The following is an 18,496-nucleotide window of genomic DNA, read 5'->3' on the forward strand; positions in this document are numbered from 1 at the left end:
TGGGCAGGCATCTGGGCACTCAGGCACTTGCAAATACTTCATCACGTGTAAAAGCATAGTGAAGGGCTGTCGCACTGCCGATGGCTCCATCCTCACCTTTATCTCACAGCAGATCACCTGCCCTGCCAAGCACCACCTTGTTTGACATTGCTATCTGTGTAAACCATTCCCTCGAGCCTGCATATACTTTGCACAGGCTCAACCTTGATATAAAGCCTTTATGATGGTAATTATTTTCGCTGGCTTGCCCGCCCTAACGGTTCACATCACTCTCAAATGAGTCACGATGAAGTCTTTCAAATACCCACTTGAAATCCATAAATTCTGTGATGAGTCTTTGTGGCTAGATGTTGGTTGCTTTGATGATTAGTGTTAGGGTCAAAACCTGGTCAACATACGATCTCCCAGGTGAAAATGCTGCCTTCCTCTCTTGAGATTTGTCTGAAAATCATTCCTGATAGAGCAGAAGACTCTATCTTGACAGAGCACTGTGGTGTCTCTTCAGTCTTTGCACTTTTTTTTTTTGAGTATGTTAAACGCAGTTTCTTGACTCCCATGGTTTTTCCCCATCCCCAAATTTCAATTCATAAGTCTAAGAATGGGGTGATGTGATTTGTGATTTTCTCTTGAAGCACATCTCACACTTTTGCAGCTTTATTACAGTTTTAAAATACCATTATATCTGTTCTTTAGCATCAACATAACTCCTTCTGGGGGTCTGAGATCCTGCTGGCTTTTCCATGGTGCTCCAGAAGTTCACTTCCACCATTTCTGCTACCTTTAAGGAGAACTCAGAGTACAGGCTTGCAAATACTTTGAATTCCTTTGGCACGTTGCTGGAAGGACCACCCTGTCCTCTGCCTGCCACTAATATTTTTATGCAGATAAATCCATCATGTCCTAGCCCTGGACAAACAGTGCTTCTTGCAGTAAAAATATTCACTGACATATCTCAATAATAAGAACACACGCTGCTGTCTGGTGTCTCCTGGTGCAGTTTGAAGGGAAAACCAACACTATGTTCACAGACACGTATGACACAGAGTGGTTCGTTTTATAGATAAAGGGGCTTAAGGAATTCATACTTCCATGAGTGCGAGATTTCCCACAGTTGTATTTGATAAGTTCAAATATTTGCTTTAATAAGGTTTATAAATGATGAAGTGAGGCACAAATCAGTTTTCCCTGTGGGTGCATTGCTGCATGAGTGATCCCTGTGAAGTTCTCAGCTGTCTCCAAAGTGTTTGGAAATGGAAAGCTGGAGCAGGCTGGCTTCTGGTCCGGTCTGATCCTGGTAATTCCTGCATTCCTGTGGTCATAGCTAAAATACATTATATCATGGCTTATTACTCCCGGCATCTGTGGAGACAAACAGCTCCAATACACTGCATATTTGTCACCAATCCCCATTTCATCCTTTGAGTGAAGGACATGATCTTTATGGAGCAGATCATCTTGATTATCAAGCAGATCATCTTTAGTGCCATCGCATAGCAGGTACAGGACAACTAGGTAATCAGGACCAGTCAGCATGGATTTATGAAAGGCAGGTCCTGCTTGACTAACCTGATCTCCTTCTATGACAAGGTGACCCACTTAGTGGATGAAGGCTGTGGCTGTTGTTTACCTGGGCTTCAGTAAAGTCTTTGACAGCGTTTCCCACAGTGTTGTTCTGGAGAAACTGGCTGCTCATGGGTTGGACAGGTGTACTCTTTGTTGGGTAAAAAACTAGCTGGAAGGCCAGGCCCAAAGAGTGGTGGTGAATGGAGTTAAATCCAGGTGGCAGCTGGTCATGAGTGGTGTCTCCCAAGGCTTAGAATTGGGACCAGTTCTCTTTAATATCTTTGTCAAGGATTTGAACAAGGGGATTGAGTTCACCCTCAGTAAGTTTGCAGATGACACCAAGTTGGGTGAGAGTGTTGATCTGCTTGAGAGTAGAATGGCTTTACAGCTCTACAGAGGGACTTGGACAGGCTGGATCTGTGGGCCAAGGCCAATCATGTGAGGTTCAACAAGGCAAAGGGCTGGGTCCTGCACTTGGGTCACACCAACCCCAGGCAGCGCTATGGGCTTGGTGTAGAGCGGCTGGAGGTGCCTGGCAGAAAAGGACCTGGGGGTGTTGGTCGACAGCTGGCTGAGTATGAACCAGCAGTGTGTCCAGGTGGCCAAGAAGGCCAACAGCGTCCTGGCCTGTATCAGGAACAGTGTGGTGAGCAAGAGTAGAAAAGTGGATCATCTCCCTGTACTGGGCACTGGTGAGGCCTCACCTTGAGTTCTGTGTCCAGGTTTGGGCCCTTCACTGCAGAAAATACATTGAGGTGCTGGAGTGGATCCAGAGAAGGGCAACAAAGCTGTTGAGGGGGTCTAGAGAACAAGTCTTGTGAGGAGCAGCTGAGGGGGCTGGGGTTGTTCAACCAGGAGAAAAGGAGGCTGAGGGGAGAACTTATTGCTCTCTACAACTATGTGAAAAATGGGTGTAGCAAGGTGGGGGTAATTCTCTTTTCTCCCAAGGAACAGGAGATAGGACCAGAGGAAATGGCCTCATGTCACACCACGGAAGGATGGATATTAGGAAAAATTTCTTCACTGCAAGAGTTCTTAAGCATTGCAACAGGCTTCCCAGGGAAGTGGTGGAGTCACCGTCGCTGGAGGTATTTAAAAGACTTGTGGATGTGGTGCTGAGGGACATGGTTTAGTGGTGGACTTGGCAGCGTTGGCTTAACACTTGGACTTGATGACTTTAAGGGTCTTTTCCAACCTAGATAATTCTATGATTCTATGACTCCGTGATAGTGATGAGAGGAGCACCAAGTGTTGGATCTAATCTGGATCTGTTGCAGCAGCCAAATAGTTCAGGTAATTAAAAAAAATAATTTAAAAAATCCCATTCCTGTGAGGAAGGAAGAGTTCTCAGAAGTGGCATATGTGGAGTCTGAGCAAGCTGATGCTGGGGGAACACTGCCCTTCCAGTGAGTGAAGCAGGTGATGAGCCCATCACAAACTCCACTTCAGAGGTGGTAAAAATTCAGCGCATTCATTTTCACTCTCGCTGGAATTCATTTTCATCCACTTTCAGTGTCGATTTTGATTCACACCTTTTCATTCTGAATTTGAATGAATTTCATAAAAAAAAGATCAAGATTTCTGCTCTGAATTGCACTTTCATACCTAAAAAGCACATGATGATGATCCTCGGTCAAAGCAGGGCAATCCACCCCCAAAAAACAATCCACTCTGATGGGAAAGAATTGAAACACCTTGACCTTCTTTCCTTGTACTTAAAAATTCACTTCTGTCCTCCAAAGGTTTCTTGTAATTTCTGGCTGCAAGCAATCCCTTGGCAAGCTCCTATTTTGATTAAATGTCGTTTTCCAGCTGGAGGATGTCAGAACATTTTCAGCTGGCCCAAAGCCAAGCGCGCAGCACGGGCGATGCACCGGGCAAGAAGATGCGGATTTCGGTCTGGGTGCTGGTACCATCTGTGATGTGTGCAAGGGTGGGTGATGCCACAAGGGTGATAATGTGATCTGGCTCTTCTGGGTTTTGAGGATGGGCTCACCCCACTTTGTTAGCCATGTCGGAGTGAGGAAGAGGAGGGTGAGGAACTGCTGAGTAAGCTCATGGGATGGGTCCCAACCCATGAGAGAGCATTAGGGGGGAGAGACGGTTTGCTCTGGTCCTCGAATGCTGGAGGATGTTTTGTTTTATTCCTGAGTCAGAGGATGAGGAATGCCAAAATCCAAAAATACTACCCTCAAGGAGATTGTGATAAATCTGCCTTGCCCGAGTCTCCTGAGGACCAAGCTCTACATTGCACTCTGTTGCCCCACTAAACCCAGCTCTGCCGCTGCTGTGCATTAAAAATAGCTGCAAAACCAGCCCGTGCTTTAGTGCACAAGGTTCAAATATCATCAACATCCACGCTGGGATCTCACCCTGCTGCTCAGTGCAGAAATACCCAGCGGGGGGAGATTGGCTTGTCTGCAGCCAGACGTGACGGGGAGATGGAGGTGGTCCAGGTGGAAGCGGTCGTGCACAGAGATAAGAAATGCAGGAGAGGAACGTGGAACTGAACCGACAGCGACCAAAGTCCAGGGGGATGTTAAACCCAGCAGGATTCGGGACTCCAGCCAACCCCACATCTCCTTTAACCACCTTCAGCTTTTCCTTGGGATGGTTCTGGAGGGGTGCCAGGCGTGATGGACAGGGGACATGGGGATGAGGACAAGGCTGGGGCTGACCCCAACCCAAAAGTGCTTGTGGGAGAGGCTGCCAGCCCCGATTCGGAGCACGAATACCACGCTAACATATTGCTGTGCTGCTTTCAACCCACGCCAGTTCTTGCCTTTGGCACAAGCCACGCTCCCCAGTCCCTGCCAAACCAGTACAGATGTTTTAACACCCACCGGAGCCCAGATAATTGCAAACAGAACCCAGAGACCGGTCGGGGCTGTTTTCTTTTCATTGCCTGAACTCTCAAGTGAGACGCCTCCCACTTTCTGACATGGCTTTCAAAGACATTTTTGTGGGCCGCATTGCTAATACTCGTTTTATTAGGGGAACGCCGAGAAGCCCCAACCATGGTGAGGATCGCACCGTGCCCGCTGACGTAACGGTGACCACAGAGTGAAACAAGTGCAGGGAAGAAGAGTGGAGTGGCTGGGAAAATATTTTCATGGGAAATTAGAGCTGATTTTGAACCAACAGCTTTCCAGCCATGGCATTGCAAAGCTCAGCTCATTTTCAAATGGGTTTGGGGAGTGTTTTCAGTAGGACAAAACCATGCAGTCAGCTGGTGGTGGCAATGGCCAGAGGATGCTGCAGGTCCTTCCCATCCTAGATCTTCATGGGAGACAGTGCCCATCGTGGCGAGCTTGTGAGCAGAGCAGATGAGATGAAGCAATGAGCAGTGCCTCCTGTTTTAATGCAGGGAATCCAGCAGCAAACACCTTCTTCCCTGTCTGTGCTTGTGCAACCTTAAGATATAGCAGTCTGGCCCATGATCAGGAGCTATGTTCCCTCAGGCCATTTGCAAATAGCCTGGTTTGAGCTTAACAGATGAGAACTGATTTAGCAGTAAATTAAACCAGTTGTCATATGTATCTCCCCTGAGGCCACTTAGAAAGTATCTGTGGGGAGGAGGACCAAGAAAGCCTCCTCAGGCTTCACATCTATGCAAACCTCATGCCTACTCACCTCTTTTCCATCGGGATGCTTTGAGGTCCTCTTGGACATGCAGGTTCATTTTGTCCTTGCATTTGTTATCACAAGCTGATAACTGGTTGGGTGGAAGACGACTGGCACAGGCCCACCAACCATGGTGGGCCTGAGCCATCTTCATGGCTCTCCCTTCAGTCCCCGTTGCGAAATTCTTTGTTCGCCATGCCCAGCCATGAAGATTTTCTTCTGACATTACTGCAGTTCGTTTCTGGTTGCTGTGGAGACCAATTTAAATGAAACTCTAGTATTTTGAAAGAGAATATGATTCTAAGTCATTTGCGATGCAAGGTCTCATGCTAATAGCATTAGCATATTATTTGATTATGGCGATGTGAAGGGAATAAATTCCAAGTCCTTTTTGCCATCACTGCATCTTAAAAGAAGAGGAAGAGAAAAACCTCCGGGTTTTAGCCAATACTGAAGACCTTTAGTGCAGGCAAACTCATGATTTCTGAATGCATAAAGCTTTGGGGGTCGCAGGCATGTGTAACCTCATCGCAGTGAGAATAGCTCCCTGGAAAGGACCTTTTCTTCCTCTGCTTCCACCAAGCACTGTTAATAGACTGTCTAATGGGCAGAACTCAGGTTTTTAATGATGGGTAGAGAGATTCAGGATGGCTTTTTGAGCTGTTTGCCTTTCTGCTGGAGCGCTGGTGTGGCAGAGCCCAGCCAGAGAGTGGCTGTGGAAGGCACAGTCCTCCCATCGCCTGCAGAGATTTCTCTTTTTGCATTTTACTCTCAACATCTTAGGAATGATTTTGCCTCCAGGAGTTCTTTACATAATTCTAATATGTGAACAGGGTATGTCCGTACCCCAAAAAGAAGAAAAACTGCATGGAGAACCTTTGCAGAGGGGCTTGTTTTGAAAGTAAAGGCTGCAGAGGTGGAATGCAGCCCTACAGGCTTGGGGCAGAGTGGCTGGAGAAAAGGACCTGGGGGTGTTGGTTGACTGTGGGCTGAACATGAGCCAGCAGTGTGCCCAGGTGGCCAAGAAGGCCAATGGTATCCTGACCTGTGTCAGGAACAGCGTGGGGAGTAGGGCCCAAGAGGTGATCATCCCCCTGGACTGGGCACTGGTGAGGCCCCACCTTGAGTACTGTGTCCAGTTTTGGGCTCCCTACCATAAAAAAGACATCAAGGTGCTGGAGCAGGTCCAGAGAAGGGCAACAAAGATGGTGAGGGGTGTGGAGCACAAGTCTTATGAGGAGAGGCTGAGGGAGCTGGGGGTGTTCAGTCTGGAGAAGAGGAGGCTGAGGGGAGACCTTATAGCTACAACTCCCTGAAAGGAAGGTGTAGAGAGGTGGGGGTCGGTCTCTTCTTCCAAGTCACAGGCGACAGGACGAGAGGAAATGGCCTAAAGTTGCACCAGGGGAGGTTGAGGCTGGATATTAGGAAAAAATTTTTCATCGAAAGGGTTATCAGACATTGGAATGGGCTGCCCAGGGATATGGTTGAGGTGGTTGAGGCACCATCCCTGGAGGTGTTCAGAAGATGGGTTGATGTAGTGCTGGGAGGTATGGTTTAGTGATGGTATTGCTTTTTGTTTTTCTTTTTGTTTGTTGTGTAGGTGTTTATTTCTGTCAAAGTTAGATTGACAGTTGGACAAGATGATCTTTAAGGTCCCTTCCAACCTAGAAGATTCTGTGATTCTGTAAAAAGGGAGAGCTGAACTTCCAGCAAAGAAAAAGACCCAAGCCAAACTATTTTATTTTGTTGAGTCCCCATCCCTGAGGGTGTGTTTTCTGGGGATGAACTGACCCTTGCTCGCACTGACCCCGGGCTGCTTTGCTCTCTGGTTCAGGGACGCAGTATTGCAGCCATGGGGGTTAATGACTTCTTTTCTCTCCTCTTTCAGGTTTTGCAGTTGATATTGCCCCGTGTGAGCGTATCAGGCTCACCTGAAAAATTCAGGGCTCTACCACAACCCGCTGCCCCCATCTTTTTCCCTGCCCCATGCACAGTACCCACCTCCCTTTCCTTTTAACCCATTGTCTAAAATACCACCCAGGGAGCAAAAAAATAACATTAATCCCAAATAGACGAGAGAAAAATGGGACCAAACTTCCCGTGGTTTGGTCCCACACATGGGTGCAAATGCATCCATGAGGAAGGAGGCTCTGAGAGGAGAAATTTGGGGATCCTCTACCTTTCCCCATTGCTGCCTTGCTGAACAATGGCAAAGCAGACCTTTAAAGGTGCTGCTGTTTTATTGACTCCCCAGCAAACCAGGAGTTATAATGTTTCTCCCCCAAGGTAAGGAGAGATTGAAATAAATTACTTCTGTAAAGAGCTGGGAATGGCAGTTCTTCTATAATACAAAGTGCAAATATTTGGGCCTTCCGTGCGCTCCCTTGAATAGAAATGGTACTAAATCATGCATAAATAAAATGGGTTCACATTTCCTCCTAGCGAAAGTTTTCCTTTGCTCTCCTGGAGCATTTAAGACCTACGCTCCCAGCACCATAAAAAGGGCTATAAAATTTAAAGCGAGCCGTTAAGAAGCCCTGGCTGGGATTAGGCTGGGATTCATCCTTTCTTCTTCTCCATCCCTGCTAAGTGAGGCGTGCACCCAGGTTTGCTCAGGCAAGGAAAGGCACCCACGTACTGCTCATAGTGAACAATAAGGAGGACGACAAAAAATGCATTCAGGACCTGAAAGTAAGTTTTTCCTGGGCTAGAGGATGCAAAATCAATGGTGCACCAGCTTCTGGGCTTTCACCCTGCTCGCTGGTGGCATGTTGGACCATAGAACTGGGTGAGACTGCGATGGCACAATGTCCAAGGGAAAGCCCCTTTAGAAAATGCCAAAATCACTAATCATCATCATCATCATTATCCATGGTAATAACCAATGATAATAAACAACAATAATGGGGAAGGGCAATAATTGAGAAGGGCAACGGAGCTGGTGAGGAGTCTGGAGAACAAGTCCTGTGAGGAGCGGCTGAGGGAGCTGGGGGTGTTCAGCCTGGAGAAAAGGAGGCCGAAGGGAGCCCTCCTCCCTGTCTACAACTCCCTGAAAGGAGGGTGTAGCCATGGGAGGTCGTCTCTTCTCCCAAGGAACAGGTGATAGGACAAGAGGAAAAGGCCTCAAGTTGCACCAGGGGAGGTTTAGATTGGATATTAGGAAAAATTTTTACACTGAAAGGGTGATTAATCATTGGAACAGGCTGCTCTGGGAAGTGGTGGGGTCACCACCCCTGGAAGGATTTAAAAGACAGGTAGATGTGGTGCTTAGAGATATGGTTTAGTGATGTTTTTTGTCAGTGTTAGGTTGATTGTTGGACTTGATGATCTGAAAGGTCCCTTCCAACGCAGGAAATTCTATGATTCTATGATAATAATCAATGTTATCCTCCAAAACAGGATGCTGGAGCTTCATTTTACACAGTAAGAAAGCTGGTTTGATGCTGGGCCATCAGGAGGCTGCCTCTGCAGAGGGGAAAAAAACCTTTTCTCATATAAATGTGTCATCTCTTTCCATAGCTCTTAGCTTTCAATGGCTTCAGCCCTGTCCTGCGGCACTGGGCTCCACAGACTGCTCATACCTCCAGCCAGATTTGCCAAGGATGCCCCTGGCATCTGCAGAAATCACATGTGCCACCCGCAGACAGAAAGCAGATAATTTTGCACATTCCCATTGCTTTGTTTTTGCCACCTTATCCCTAAATGAAAAAGGTAAAAATACCCTCCTTGAGACCACTCTGTGTTTTGCACAGTCACAACCCAGTGTCTTTGCCCTTTACTTCTGTTCCAGCCTTTTTATCTTTTTTCTTTTTTTCCATTTAATCCCTCACTAAATTGGTTTTGCAATGTCAGAGATGATGATTCATGAAGCAGAGGGTCGGAGACGAGGCTGGTTCTGTGGAGCAAATGAAGCCTGTCCCAGCCCACGCTGCGACTCTGGGATTGTCCTTCATCCCCAGCTATGGGTCGTTGTCCCACTCCAGGGCTCTCAGATAAGGATGTCCCAGGTGGGATACTCAAGGTCACATGAAAGCCAAGGTCTGCAAGCATCCACGTTCATCTGCTTTTATCTCCAGCACTGAAGCCCTTATAACAAAAATAAATAGGTGTGCACCAGACAACCCCATCTGGCCAAATGTTAGACCTCCAAATATTGACATGAAAGGTTGAGCTCCACAATCGAGCGGCAGATTTGCTCTTTAAAGGGTAGCCGCCATGTGCGGGGCATGCTGATATGACACAGAGCTGGGTCACTGCCACCAAGAGATGGTTCCCAGGGCAGGGATGGGATTTTGGGCAGAGCCTCATCTCATAAAAGCAAACCTGTGTTCTCCAGGGAGAAGCATCTCATCGCTTCTGTTTCAGCCTCTCCCCCTTCTGCCCCTTTGTCCTTCAAAGCATCGATTGCTGTTAAAATAACTGAGATATATAATGCTTTGAGGTCAGGATGATCTGACTTGGCTCCTTTCCCTCTCTTCTCACTCACTCACTCTCCAGCTCTGTGATTTTTCCCCTTGGTTCCCATGCTTCTCCAAGGCAGACACTCTTACATTACTGTTGTTTTTCAGTTGTTTCATACAAATGCAAGCAGAACCCTGACACTAATGGGCAGAGACGATACTGTTTGTGCCACTCATCTTTGTCTCACCGTCTCTCCCATCAACTCCTTCTCGGGTAATTCTCCCCATCCTGCGTTGGATGCTTAAATAGTTGGGGGGGTTCACTGTTGTTGATAGAGGGAAGCTAAGGGAACCAGCTTAGGCTACGTATCACTTAGTAACTGGGTAAGAGAAACCATGCCCTTATCTCTCTGTGCAGCAGATCCCTCTTCATAAAGTCATGATGCTCCTCCTTCCCCTTTGCTAGTCTGGCCTGACCGGTTCCTCAAAGCAAATGGCAATAAGCAGCAGAAAGTGGAAAGGAAAATCTCAAAAGCCCGATAGAGGTCACTTTTGTCCTCATCCTTCAGCTCCTCTGCAGTGGAGGATGCAGCTGTGATGGGTCCTACCTTGCCCCTTCCTCAATTTAGGGGAGCTCCACTCCTCCTGCTTGGCACTGAAAATTTGGGCAACACCGAATATTAGGGTACCTGTGTCCTTGCACACATCTCCCTGTCCTTACAGAAACCGGAGAGGGGAAATTATCCAAATCATATGCTTTTTCCAACTAACCTGCCAGAGGAAACCTTTAGCAGGTGACCTGCTAAGGCGTCCTCAGACTGACAACAGCTTTTCCAAATGCCGTCCAACTCGGAGGCGATAGGGAAAGCTCAGTAAATAAACCTTCCTCGGGTGCCATACTCATCCTCACGGCATCCCAGGGCCTCCTGGCAGCACGATGGTGTGGTGACTCATCCATCGGACTTGTTCTTTGTTCCCTCCCTGCCAGAAGAAGCACGTGGAGGGCTTGTTTTGGTAGGGTTGTTTGTCTTTTTTTTAAATTATTTTTTTTCTATTAGTGCTCGAGCTGGCAGTGAAAGCAGAGGTGCAGGCAGATTCCCATGGGAGAAGGTTCCCCCACTTTTTTGCTGAAAAATGATGGAGCTGCTCCAAAGAGAGGGGAAGATGATAGCACATGAGCCCACTCTGCCCAACTCAATCCTAGGGATTATTTCTAGTACGTTCCTATTATTCCCTCCTTAAAAAAAATAATCTCATCAGACATATTTTTAACTGGCATGAAGTAAGCAGTGTTTGTGGCCTTATTTACCAGGGCAGATCTGAGGAGCCCTTATCTGCGAGGCCCCTCAGACCATCTCACCCTTGCCAGCACAGTGTGGGCATCACAGGGAATTTTGTGCCACTCAGGGATTCTGAGAAAACCTGTCACCTTTGCTGTGACCATCGACAGGAGCGCAGGGATTTAGCGACACCCAAAAATCACCACCTTCCCAGGGGCATCATTTCAAATCCGTGGGATACAGGGAGTTGTAGTCCCAGCCTCTGACTTCAGGCGGGGAAAGCTGACATCATGGATCCGGTGAAAAAGTCCGTTATGAGCAACAATTTCCAAAGGAGGCTGAGTAATTATTTCACTCTGATAAGCCCAGGAACATTGTGCAAAGCTCCGTACACACAGCAATAAGCGAGCGCTCTGAGCAAGGGAATTCAGAGCTGTCAGCAAGGAGGGAAATACCACGTTGGGGGATTGAAAACATTCATAAAAAATTCCTGGCTCCCAGCCTAGTCCATCCTGTTGCCGGCCGTACTCGCAGTGGCGTATTTTTGCTTCGGGGATGGAGTCTCAAAGAGATTTTTCCCCCTCTTTGCTGCAACACATGGCCAAAAAGGCACATCTTAACCTGGACTAGTGAGTGACGAGCCTTCAACTGACAAAGCCTGCCCGGCACCGTGGGGTTCTGCAGGGCTGTGCTGGCTCATCCCCAGAGAGCATCTGGCTTGCTTTCTCGTGGGGACCAGCACAACAGCTGTAGCACAAGCCCAGCAAGACGTATGCATGCAAGGCATGCTGCTGACATTGAATTTTTAGGTTGAATTTTTAAGTTGTGGGCGTCCAACACCGCCTTTTCTAGACCGTGAGAGTCCAATTCCCCGAACTCGAAGGAGAACCAGCCAGGAAACGTGGGGTTAAGATGATACTTCCCACATGGCCCCACTACATAACCTTAACTCTGCCCCCCCCGGGAATGGCAATAGGAACTGGAACAGGATCTTATCCCTCCTTGGCTGTATTTGATACATTCCCTCAATATAAACTCAATATCTCAGCATAAAGCCAAGGGATTTGAAGGTTACGTCTATGCTGTTAAATTAAGGAGAGCCATGGGTTTATCCGTGGCCCCGAGGCGGATGACCATCAGGAATGGAGAAGGGGTAATCTTTTTGGCTCATGGGTGGAGTGAGTTGAGCATCTTGGGTCATGATGTGGGTGGAATCAATGTCTGGAGGTCTCTGGATGGGACCCCCTGGAGGTTATTCACTAAGTCCCCTGCATGGACACAGGAAAGGAGTGTTGGTCCTCACGGCCTGGGAGCTGGGCACTGCAGCGTGGCAAGTTGAAATAGCTTTAGGACCTCTGGCTTGTAATTCACTCTGTATGCCTTACCCTCATGGGGCCTTTCTCCATTTCAGGTCAAGGTGAGAGCAAAAATGTCTTGACTTTTCCCTTCAGCATGTACTAGTCATCAAATACTATTTTTCTGCCTCAATTCCTTTCTTGCCTCCTTTTCTGCCCCCCCAGCAGGACCCATCGTCAGCGTGTGACCTGAGCTCATGAGCTGCCCTTTTTCCTAGTGCAAAAAAAAGCCCCCACAACCTCAAAAATACCGAGCAATCTTGGCCAGTCCCCTTCTGCAGCTGCAGAATTTATCTCCCCAGCCCTTTCAATACCCTCCCAGCCCCACCAAGCAATCCATCTCTCACCTGCTATTACGGAGTTCATCTCACAGACCTAATGGAGTGCGTGAGCCCTGAATTGGCTCCCACTAATGCTCTCGGTGGCCGGGTCGCTGCGGGAAGCGAGCTGGGAATTCATTTTTGAAAATCAATGCGGCCGTCGATAGAGCGGCTTCCCCCGGGGAAGCGGCGTGCTTTTTACCAGGCGTTGCCTCCTGCTCCCCTCCATCCCCCCCTTTTCTTTTTTGTGGTCAGAGTGACCACAGGGTAATTCATCCTTCTTTCAATAAGTGTGATTTTCTGCGCTGCCCTCTCCCGTTTCCCCGAGTCAGACTGATTTTTGGGAAAGGATCAGAGTCTCCTGGCAGCGCAGGATTCACTGGGCTCCTCAAAGTGTTGTGATTTGAACTTGCTGTGATGCTGGGGACTGTCTCCTCTGTGTTGCCCCAGCTCTCCCCTTTGGCTGTGTTGGCACAGATAAATTGGTGTAATTTTGGTCTGCCGTGGTTTTTCCATGCAATAGTTAAGTGTAGAGCCTGCAGGGATAGTGTTGGAGGACTCCTCAGAGCAGAGGGACCCCAACCCAGTGCAGCTTACGCTTGTCCCCAGAGGTGACCTTTGTGCTGGGATGGGAACACAACTAACATGCCATCCTCACACCATCCTTGGAAGAGTTTTGGCCAAAGCCCAACATCATGGGCGATTCCTGGCCATGATGCAGGAGTAGCAAGACCAGGGGGCTGTTCCTGAGAGGCACTTTAGGTACAGCCCCCCTGGTTTTGATACCAACATGGGTATGGGCTCTACCACGCTGGTTGAGCTCAAAGCACTTGATTTGGGACTCACAGAGCTCTCAAGACTCCTTTTCCAGTGGGGATCAGTCTGCATTGCTATGGGATAAATATTTAATAAGGTTGAGGGTCAAGGCAGTGTTTTGTCCAAGGACACCGAGACAACCATTTACTCCCATGAAAAGCACCAAGGGATATTTAATGCCCATGCAAAGAAGACAGGAATCAGAGTTTTAAGCTCTCATCCCCCACCATTAATGTCAATGTTAAATATTGATCCTTTCTGTGTTTAGCACAAACCAAACAACAGAGTCGAGACACGCTCTCTGGCTTTTATTAATGTACTTTTTCTGCATCGGGTGAAGTTTGCAGTAACGCCAGGAAAAAAAATGTAGTAGCGGTGAACGAGCGGCAGACAGATCGATTTTGTATCTTGACACAATTCAGAAGTCAGTGAAAAATCACCCCGTGTGGAGCATCTCCTTGTCCAAGCCATGACAGCCATTTTGCAGAGAACTCATTTCTCTGCGGCGTAAGAAGGTGTGGCCCAAAATTTCTGCTAAGGTCTGGCATTTGAGGGAAGGAATGGAAAAAAGAGGTTGGAAATCTCTAAAATCCCCTTAGTCCACATATCAGAGCAGGTTCTGAAGTCTAATTTGGGTGTCTGAAGTCTAATTTGGGTGTCTGAAGTCCAATTTGAGGAGCAGATGGACATTGTGTTGGGGATCCTAAATCAGCATTGGCCAAAAAACAGGCGGATTTACTCAGGGAAAGGTATTCTCTTTGTTAGGGTTTCGATTTTTTCTGTGTTTTGCATCAGCACCAAATAAATGTAAAACACAGCTATTCTAAAGGGTGACTTCAGTGAACCACCATGAGTGGTTTTCACACACCAGGGGTGCATGCATGGCAGGGAGATCACGCGTGGTCTTCTACGTGGTCTTCTGCAGCCAGAGATGGATCAGCTTTCCCAAAATATTCTGCAGCTTGCAGGTTTTCTGGGGTTTTAGTGTTGTTTTTTTTCAATAGGGGTTTACAGCTTGGCTGTAAAAATTCACTCGAGGTTCAAATTCTTGGAGCACATTTATCAGAGGGTTGCTGGGTTGTTCCTGATCTCTGGGATATTCTTGTTTTAAACTAATTTCGTATTTTAAAGTTCATTTCTCCATGAGCAATGGGGAGGGGAGTCACACTTTGGGTCTGCATCCTATTTTACTAGCAAAAAACAGCAGGAACTCTTTTGAGGTCACATAATTAATAGAGAATTGGGCAAAGTGGGTATATTTGTCTTCTCTGCTGTCATTAAGTCCATCCATATTTCCACTGCAGTTTACCCTGCTGTAAAGGGATGGCTGCGATACCTTACGCAGAGGGATGGGGATGACTTAAATCATATCTCTAATGCCACCTACCAAAGGTCTCAATGAAAAGCGAGAAGCAGAAATTGTGGTGTGAAAGCTCTTTCCTTCCTTTTCCTTTTTAATTAGGTTTTAACAACCCACTGAGCTCCCTGTGAATTGGGCTGCCATCCCCCCGATGTCCCTGCAAGCCGCTAAGCATAAAATATGATAAAATGATAAAATAAGATAAAATTATGAAATACGATAGAATATTTAATTCCCTGTATGGTACCTATAGTTGCATGTGCTCCGAAGGAGAGGAGCCTGTTGCTGAGAGCATCATTCAGAGCCATAAGCAAACCACACCATCCTCCATAAACGCCGGAGCATTTAAGTAAGGAAAATCCCAGGAACACAGGCTGTGGAGTCCCCGCGTCCGGCCTCTCACCAGGTGTGTTTTTTCCCCTCCACAGATACCCTGAGGACCCTCGCCTCCATGAACCACGCGCCGCGGTCCTCCCCGGCAGAGCTCAGCGGTGCCAGCCACCACCTGCTGCGAGAGCGCAAGTCCTCAGCGCCATCCCACTCCAGCCAGCCCACCCTCTTCACCTTCGACTCGCCCGCCAGCCACCTCCAGAGCACCCTGTCTGCCAGTGCCCCCCAGGACTACCTTTTCCTCCACCAGTGTATGAGCAGAAAGTCAGAAAACGCAAGGTATTGTAGCCCGCCTGGGAGCAAACCTTGGGGATAACCAAGGGAGGGCTGGGGGTGAGCGGCTCAACCCACCTCCATCCTTGGAGATACGTAAAACCCAGCTGGAAGCCCTGAGTGATGGTCTCATCTCATCACAGGAGGGAGGAGGAGGGATGAGTGGCAACCTCCTGAGCTCTCAGCTTTCCTGGCTTTCTGGGTTGGATTAAAAAGTGGCTGAATGGTGGTCGTCAGTGGCGCAAAGTCTAGTTGGAGGCCAGTCACTAGTATGGTGTCAATACTGGATCCAGTCCTGTTTAACATCTTTATTAATGATCTAGATGATGGGGCATAGTGTACCCTCAACCAGCTTGCTGATAACACCAAGCTAGGAGTGGTGACTGATATACCAGGGGGTCATGCTGGTTCACCAGAGCGATCTCAACAGGCTGGAGAAATGAGCCAGCAGGAACCTCGTGAAATTCAACAAGGAGAAATGTAAAAGTCCTGCACCTGGGGAGGAACAACCCCAAGCGTCAATATATACTGGTGGCCACCCAGATGGAAAGCAGCTTGGCAGAAAATGACCTGGGAGTCCTGGTGGACACCAAGTTGAACGTGAGCCAGCAATAGGTCCTTGCAGCCAAGAAGGCAAATGGTATCCAGGGCTGCATTAGACCTGTATTGCCAGCAGGTTGAGGAGGTGATCCTTCCCCTTTACTCAGCACTGGTGAGACCACATGTGGAGTATTGGATCCAGTGCTGGGCTCCCCTGTAGAAGAGGGACATGGACACACTGGGGATAGAGAGCAGGAAGGGGTCACGAAGATGCTGAGGGGACTGAAGCACCTCTCCTGAGAGGAAAGGGTGAGGGATCTGGGATTGTTCAGCCTCAAGAAGAGAAGGCTCAGAGGGATCTCATCAATGTGTATAAATACCTGAAGGGAGGGTACAAAGCAGACAGAGCCAGGCTCTTGTCAGTGGTGCCCAGTTCCAGGACCAGAAGCAATGGGCACAACCTGAAACACAGGTTCCATGAGGAAACACTTTGTCAATGAGAGGGGGACCGAGGAAGAGGGAGATTGCACAGGGAGGTGTGGAGTGTCCATCCTTGGAGATGTCCAGGGATGTTGTGGAGTCTCCATCCTTGGAGATATTCAAACTGAGCACGGCCCTGGGCAATCAACTCTGGGCGACCCTGCTTGAAGCAGGGTTGTTGGACCAGATGATCTCCAGAAGTCCCTTCCAACCTCAACCACTCCCTGATCCTGCAGACGGGGCCCTAATTCCTGCCTTGGAGAAGAAAAAAAAAACACAACCAGAGGGATGGGCAAGGTTTGCCACCATTCATCCCTGCTGTGGCCCAGAGCTTGCTGGGCTTCGCAGCAGCCTGTGGTGCATGGGGTGGTATTTCTGAGCGAGCAGCAGCTCTCCGCCTCCAGACCCAGCCGGTTGCCTTAAATAGCGAGGAGTCTTTTTGGCGTGAAGAGTTTTGGCTGGCGAAGAGCAGTGAAGAGGGAAGGAGGGAAGGAGAGGAGGTTGGAGCCCAGCTGGCCTGAGGTGAGAGCAGAGCCTGGGCTGCAGCCTCCGCTGGGCTTTCCTGCTGCAGCTGCCTTTCCCTACCCCAAAAACAACAACAGAAAAAAAATGGCTCAGAAAAATTAACTTCAGATGGAGTTAATGGAACAGTGTTTAAAAAAAAAAAGGCCCTGTGACGCTGCAGCTGGAAGGTTACCTAAAAGCCACCCGACGGCAGCTGGGACACTGAGGAGGAGGAGGGAGCAAGCATTGATGATGCTGGGCTGGGACAAACTGGCCAGAGGCAGCTTCTGCAACTGGGCCAGAAATAATGGCCCCGATCGATGGCCTGTGTGTGGGGCCAGACTGCGGGACTGCTGGGAATCCCTCTCCTTTCAGCTCCTGAGCTCTTCCTTTACTCATCCATAAAATGAGGGTAATAGTAGCTAATTGGAGGGCGATGCTGGTTAATTAACCCATGAGATGCTTCAAGTCCTCGGTCGAAATGACCCTGCCAGAGCACAAAGGTCTCTCGGGGGGACTGAGCTCCAGAGGTGGCAAGGGTTCATGTCTCATATCGCAGCACCACTTGGGTTTTTTTTTCCCCAAATAAGCCCTATTTCTGAGCGCCATCTCGTGCTGGCTCCATGAAACGGAGTCCCTGTTGTCCCTGCAGAGCATCAACCCCACCTGAGCCACATAAACCAGCATCTCCCAGCTTTTCCTGTAGGCCTGGCACTTCCCCAGTGATTTGATGCAACTGGAAACCGCTCCCAATAACCACTTCACTTCTTCCCAGCGTGGTGGTTGATACAGGGCAGGACCCTCTTCCACGGGGAGATGTTTAAATGGGGCTGCCTGAGCCCTTTCTGGGCTGTGAGCATTTGGTCCCCCAAAGCATGACCCACTGGTGGTTAAAACTCTTTGAGCAAAAAGACCAAGCCCAAGGCTACCTGCCACCCTCTCCTGGTGCATATGCACTAACTCTTCATGGGAAGGTGACCCTTCTTAGGAACTTTGCCATGTTTTCTTCTTCCACGCTGCTTCAGCCAGCTCAGGGAAGGTATCGTTGTCACCCATGCTCAGCTCTGCCACATCTTGCCCTCATGTCCCAGTGCTCTTGCAGACATGCTCGCATTTCCCCAGGTCTTGTGGGATGTGGAGCTGTGTTGGTGGCAGAGGTTGATGGCGGGGGAGAGAAAAGTCCCAAGTGGCCAATTCAAGCATCCCTTAACTTGAGAAAGTGTCATCTGCTGGGGTTATGGGTGGATAAGGCCAGGCTCATCATCTTCTGCAAGGCTAGAGCATTGAAAGAGGGAGCAGTAGGAGGGATAAAACAGGAGATGAAACACCTTGGAGGGAATTGGTGGTGGAGCAGTGGCTAACGAGCGGTCATTAGAGGACTGAAGTGTCCCTGGTGTTTGGCTTCTGGAGTATTCCATATCCCTGGGAATACTAACCGCAATACAAATCAAGGAATCGTTAGCAAGGCACAGACCTAGTGACCACTCTGTCCTGCTCACCCTGGGGAACTCAAGGGCTTTTATAAATCTGAATTCAGCCCCAAGGTTCACTTCTCCTCCACGGTGGATCAGGGCTGCAAACACCAAATCCC

The 18,496-nt window shown here is 48.6% G+C and overlaps 1 protein-coding gene across 1 annotated transcript in view; it reads left to right on the plus strand.

The window, feature by feature from the left end:
• Positions 1-18,496, plus strand: part of GAB2 (GRB2 associated binding protein 2) — a 41,967-nt gene that overhangs the window by 12,140 nt on the left and 11,331 nt on the right. Inside the window, exon 2 of the mRNA XM_014947106.1 lies at positions 15,147-15,387. Coding sequence (XP_014802592.1) covers positions 15,147-15,387 — 241 coding nt within the window. The remainder of the gene's footprint in view (positions 1-15,146; positions 15,388-18,496) is intronic.

The sequence above is a fragment of the Calidris pugnax genome, unplaced genomic scaffold (genome assembly GCF_001431845.1).
Source record: "Calidris pugnax isolate Ruff unplaced genomic scaffold, ASM143184v1 scaffold121, whole genome shotgun sequence".
In the NCBI taxonomy this organism is placed as follows: Eukaryota; Metazoa; Chordata; class Aves; order Charadriiformes; family Scolopacidae; genus Calidris; species Calidris pugnax.